This window comes from Lathamus discolor, chromosome 3 (assembly GCF_037157495.1).
Source record: "Lathamus discolor isolate bLatDis1 chromosome 3, bLatDis1.hap1, whole genome shotgun sequence".
Taxonomy (NCBI): Eukaryota; Metazoa; Chordata; class Aves; order Psittaciformes; family Psittacidae; genus Lathamus; species Lathamus discolor.
In genome coordinates this window covers 6,408,241-6,412,823 of record NC_088886.1, presented here as the reverse complement: position 1 = coordinate 6,412,823, position 4,583 = coordinate 6,408,241, and the positions used below count along the sequence as shown (strand labels likewise).

Sequence of the window (4,583 nt, the reverse complement as noted above, 5' to 3'; positions counted from 1 at the left end):
AGAGAAGCTGTGGCTGCCCCATCCCTGGCAGTGCTCAAGGCCAGGTTGGACACAGGGGCTTGGAGCAAGCTGCTCCAGTGGAAGGGGTCCCTGCCCGTGGCAGGAGATTGGAGCTGGGTGAGCTTTAAGGTCCCTTCCAACCCAAACCAGTCTGGGGTTCTGTGAATGGACAACTGCACCGGGGCTGCTGCTGGTTGCTCCATCCCACCAGAGTAATGAGCTGCCACAGCCAACACAAAACATTCTTTAGGATACAATAGATGGCTTTTCACAAGCCAGGTACCTGTGCTCCCATGTGGGCAGCAAGCAAGGGATCAAAATGAAGGGGAATTAAAGCCGCCACCGCCGCTGTCGGCTGTTGGATGTGTGACGTGAAGGGGACACTTTTTAATGCTCCAGCTCCATCTTAGGCAAACGCAGGGCACGTGGACCCTCTGTTCTCACAGAGCAGGTGGACCAACCCCATTCCATCCTTCCCCTGGCCTTAGCCTCCCCTTCACAGCCCCACTGCTGGCTCCCCAGCACCCACCAGCCTCCACAGGGACCCCGGCGCACTCCCTCCTCCCCTGCTGCAGCCCCGCAGCCCTGGAATGCGTGCTGCACCCCTGTATTTGGGGCCCTGCCAGCTCCCATTACCTGCGGCTCTGCCAGCTCTGATTCAGAGCCCAGCTCCAGCCCGCAGAGCTGGGAAAGTCCCATTGGGCCCAGCCGCCCTCCGTGCCCCCCTCTCCCTCGCCATCCCCTCCGAGGCGCGGGGTCCATCCACGTGTGCCCGCAGGGAAGGTTACCCGGACACGTGCCGGGCGGCTCCACTGGAGTGTGAACGGCGGCTCCGTGTTTGCATTCATTACAAACCCGTTACGAACTGGCTGGCTCAGCCCTGGGCAGGACCGGGCTCAGCCCACAGCAGATCCGCAGCCTCCGGAGCAGGAAACCTCTCCTTGCCTTCTTCCCTCCGGAGGTGCGCTCAGCGCCCGCAGCTGAACGGGCTTCCCGGCATCTCCCCTCGCCTGCTTCTGCCACCCGGAGCCCATGGCCGAGGAGAAGACCTTTCGCTACGGGTTCATCATCCTGGGATTCTTCCTGGTGATGACGGGGATGTTCATCATGAGCGTGGAGAAGCCCCAGGTCTACATCACCTTCTGCGCCCTGGGCGTGCTGCTCGTGGCTGTGGGCATCACCTGGAGCATGTGCCAGTGCTACCCGAAGGTAGGCTCCATCCTGTCTCCATGTGCATCGGGGCGGGGGGGGGCTCGGGGGCTCGCCTGGCTTTGGGTTTGTAGCCTTGGGCTGTGCTTTGCTTTTTTCATCCCTTGGCTGGGATAGAGGCAGATCCCAGGGGAAACCTGAGTGATCCAGAAGGGAAAGGGTTGGTGTTGGAGGCTTGTGCCCTGTACCCCTGTACCCCCTGTACCCCTGCACCTCCCCAAGCCTGGGGCTTCACTACCAAGCAGGCAGTGGGGAATAAGCCCAAGGAAATCATCTCGTGTTCACCTCTCCCATGCAACCCCCAAAATGCTGCTCCCCCCATGGGGATCATGGCCTTGGTGGGCTCCCCAAGAAGGGGCTGTGGTGGCCATGGATGCCAGAGGGTCCCGGCCCCCGAGCGCAGCCCTCACCTGTGGGTCTCCTTGGCAGAAGGCCCAGCAGAGCAGCCAGGCATCCCTGCCCTGGGACACGGGGCTGGCAGGAAAGGCCAAAGGAGAGGCTGCGCCACTCACCCGGGAGCTGCCGGGCGGCCCATGGCTGTACCCCACAGTGTGGGGTGGCACAGGGGAGCCCAGGACCAAATGGGACCCCTGAGACCGGCTGGGTCCCCATGGACCAGGGTGAAGCTGACCCCAGCTCCCCCCCAAAGCCAGGCTCAGCCCCAGTGAGGAGGCAGACGTGGCTTTGTCACCGTGCTCAGGGCTCAAGGACAGGGCACCCTTGGTGCTGTCGCCTATGGGCCCCAGGACCCCCCCATGGCTCAGGGACACACATGACCCCGTGCTGAGAGCGGGGCTGTGCTGGGTTCATTCAATCCTCATGGATTTCCTGCAAAAAATCCATTTCCAAGGAAGTGTGTTGGGCAAAGAGCAAATTCCAGCGGAAGGGACACTGTCCGGAAGGGGCATGGTCCCTTTTAGTGCTAACAAGGGCCAAGGGTCCCCATGATGCCCACCGCAGCCCCCTGGGCAATGCGTTTCTTTCCCCCCCAGATAACATTCATCCCTGTGGACCTCGAGGCTGAGCGGTTCCTGGAGCACAAACCCATCGTGCTGCTGGACAAGGACACCCAGTAGGTCCCAGCACCCTGCCCCGGCTTTCCTTCTGGAGGGGGTTTCCATCGGTACACACCGCTATCTGTGCGCCCTCGGGGACAAGGGCAGTGTCCGAGCTCACTGGCGCTGGGGACAACTACACCTATTGCAGCAAAGGACGACAAGCAGGGGCCCGGGGCAGGGGGGAGGCAAGGGATGGATGAACCCCCCCGGGGCTGGAGCGTGAGTGATGCTGAGGGGTTCAAAGCATCCGGATGTGCTCTTGTGGGTACCACCTGCAAGGACTCACTGGCTCTGCTGCTGTGATGTGGCCTCGGTGGCCCCTAAAGCACTTGATGGTGTCCGGTGTTCATGCCCCGGAGCATCTCCATAGGGGTCCATGCCCTGCTCATCACCCCCTGTCCCTCCTTCACCCGCAGCTTGCTCGCACCCTGCGCCAAGCAAGAGCCCAGCAGCGCCTATGAGAAAAGCCTGCCCTCCTATGAGCAGGTCCAGAGGCAGGGGGTGGGCTTGGCCCTGCTCCCCCCTGCCCAGCACGGAGCCCACGCCTGCTCCCAACCGGCCCTGCAGGCCAGAGCAGAGGTGCACCAGGAGCTGGGGGGCACTGGGGACCCCCCCAAAGAGCTGGAAGCAGCATCCAGCAGCTGGTACGTGATGCTCATGGGATCGGGATGTGGGGTGAAACTGGGGGGGTTGGACCTCTGGTATGGAGGGAGGGAGAGCAAGAAGAGGGGTCTTTGCTGCTTGCACAGCGCTGACACCCTTGGAATTCCAGCCCTGCCTGGATGGTGCCTCGGGCCATGGGGAGCCTCAGCACCAGGTTATTTACTGGGAGGAAATCTGGGTTGCTTTCGGTTGTAGATTGCATTTTGCTTTTATTTCAGTTTATAAATCTAAACACAAACAACGGCCCTCGCTGGCCTGAATCCCACGCTCGTGGTCAGGCATGGACAGAAATGGGATGCTCAGTACATGCCCTTCAGATCAGATGCCCCATACGATGCTCATGCATTGGGTTGGGAAGTCCCAGAAGTGCTTTGCAGGCCACGGGGGCCACCATTCAGCATTGGGATCTAAGACCTGGGCACCTCCTCTAACAACGTGCAGCCACAGCTGGGATGGGAGGCTCTGCTTTCTCCCTGGCACAGCACGCGACGGGCGTCACTGCTTCATGCCGTGGGGAGAAGGGGGAACCTGCAGGCAGGCTATCCCCAGAAAGGCAGGCACTGGGGGCTGAGATAGGGCCCCAGCCACCCATTAACGGGACTGGTGATGCTGGGACCATGCTGCTGGTCCAGCAGCCCCCGTCTCCAGCTGTGTTTAATGCAACCCCTCATCCCCCTGCTGCCGCAGCCCGTCCCGGCCAGCGCTGGGGGCCGCGCCGCTGGCATCGCTCCTGGAGGACATGGACACGCCATCGCTGGAGGGCTCCGTGCCCAGCAGCCCCGTGCCACGGGGCCGGACCCCGCCGTCCACCCGCTCCGGCTGCACCCCGGTGGGGGAACAGCATCCCCATAAAGGCACCGCAGAGGAGGATGACCTCTATTACGGGCTCCAGGAGGGGCCGGATGCTCTGCTCAAGGATAACGACTGCCTTTTTGAGCCTGAAAACTGATTTCCTGGAGGGAACGGATGCTTGGCATGGACTCGGCTCATGGAGGGGACGCAAATGTCACAGCCCGCAAGAAAGGGGCTTGCGTTTGCCCCCCAAAAGAGCAGTACCTGCAGTGCGGAGGAGCCCACAGACTCCTGGGCCGTGCTGCACCCCTTGTGCGCACCCAGATGCTTGGGAGGATGCCATCGATCAGAGCCCAAGGGGAGCATGGCCACATCCTTCTGGAACCCACTGGGTGGATAGGCGAACGCTGGGCTGGGCAGGATGTGGGCTGAATAACGCACTTGGGAAGGGGAAAGATCAGCTTTGCTGTTTGAAGCGGGATCGCTGTGCAGGTGGGTAAAGGTGTGCTCGCCCCGGGCAGGCTTTACGAGGCAGAGATGTCCAAAAAGACTTTTTCCTACCCATTAAAGCCTCTTGGAATTAAAATCAGATCCTGAGACCCCTGCAGCAGCAGCCTCCGTGCTGGGAGAGGGTGATGGGGGGGCAGGCTGCTGGCAGCACGCAGTCGGCAGCGGGAGCTGTGCCCTCTGCCTGCCCTTCTGCAGCTGGGGGCCGCGGGGATCTGCCTGGCTGAGCCTCTGCAGGGCGGCTGCGCTCGGATCAAAGCATCAGCGGATCCAACAGTGCGGGGATGCTGAGTCCCTCGCCCTGTTCTGGCAGAGCTGGGGTGGATGCTGCAGCCCCAGGAGGTTTGGGAGCGC

At 62.1% G+C, this 4,583-nt stretch overlaps 1 protein-coding gene across 1 annotated transcript; it reads left to right on the top strand.

The window, feature by feature from the left end:
• Positions 1-212: 212 nt before the first annotated feature.
• BSND (barttin CLCNK type accessory subunit beta) lies at positions 213-4,326 on the top strand. Its single transcript, XM_065672543.1, has 4 exons — positions 213-1,209; positions 2,202-2,281; positions 2,684-2,911; positions 3,618-4,326. The coding sequence occupies exons 1-4, from the start codon at positions 1,033-1,035 to the stop codon at positions 3,877-3,879; spliced, it is 747 nt and encodes a 248-aa protein (XP_065528615.1). The 5' UTR covers positions 213-1,032; the 3' UTR covers positions 3,880-4,326.
• Positions 4,327-4,583: the final 257 nt, after the last annotated feature.

What these genes read in the sequence shown, in the direction of transcription:
- BSND (XM_065672543.1), top strand. Translation starts at nt 1,033, where the DNA reads ATGGCCGAGGAGAAGACCTTTCGCTACGGGTTCATCATCCTGGGATTC. An exon ending in TGTGCCAGTGCTACCCGAAG is followed by an intron (nt 1,210 to 2,201) that starts GTAGGCTCCATC and finishes TTTCCCCCCCAG; the next exon opens with ATAACATTCATCCCTGTGGA. An exon ending in GAAGCAGCATCCAGCAGCTG is followed by an intron (nt 2,912 to 3,617) that starts GTACGTGATGCT and finishes CTGCTGCCGCAG; the next exon opens with CCCGTCCCGGCCAGCGCTGG.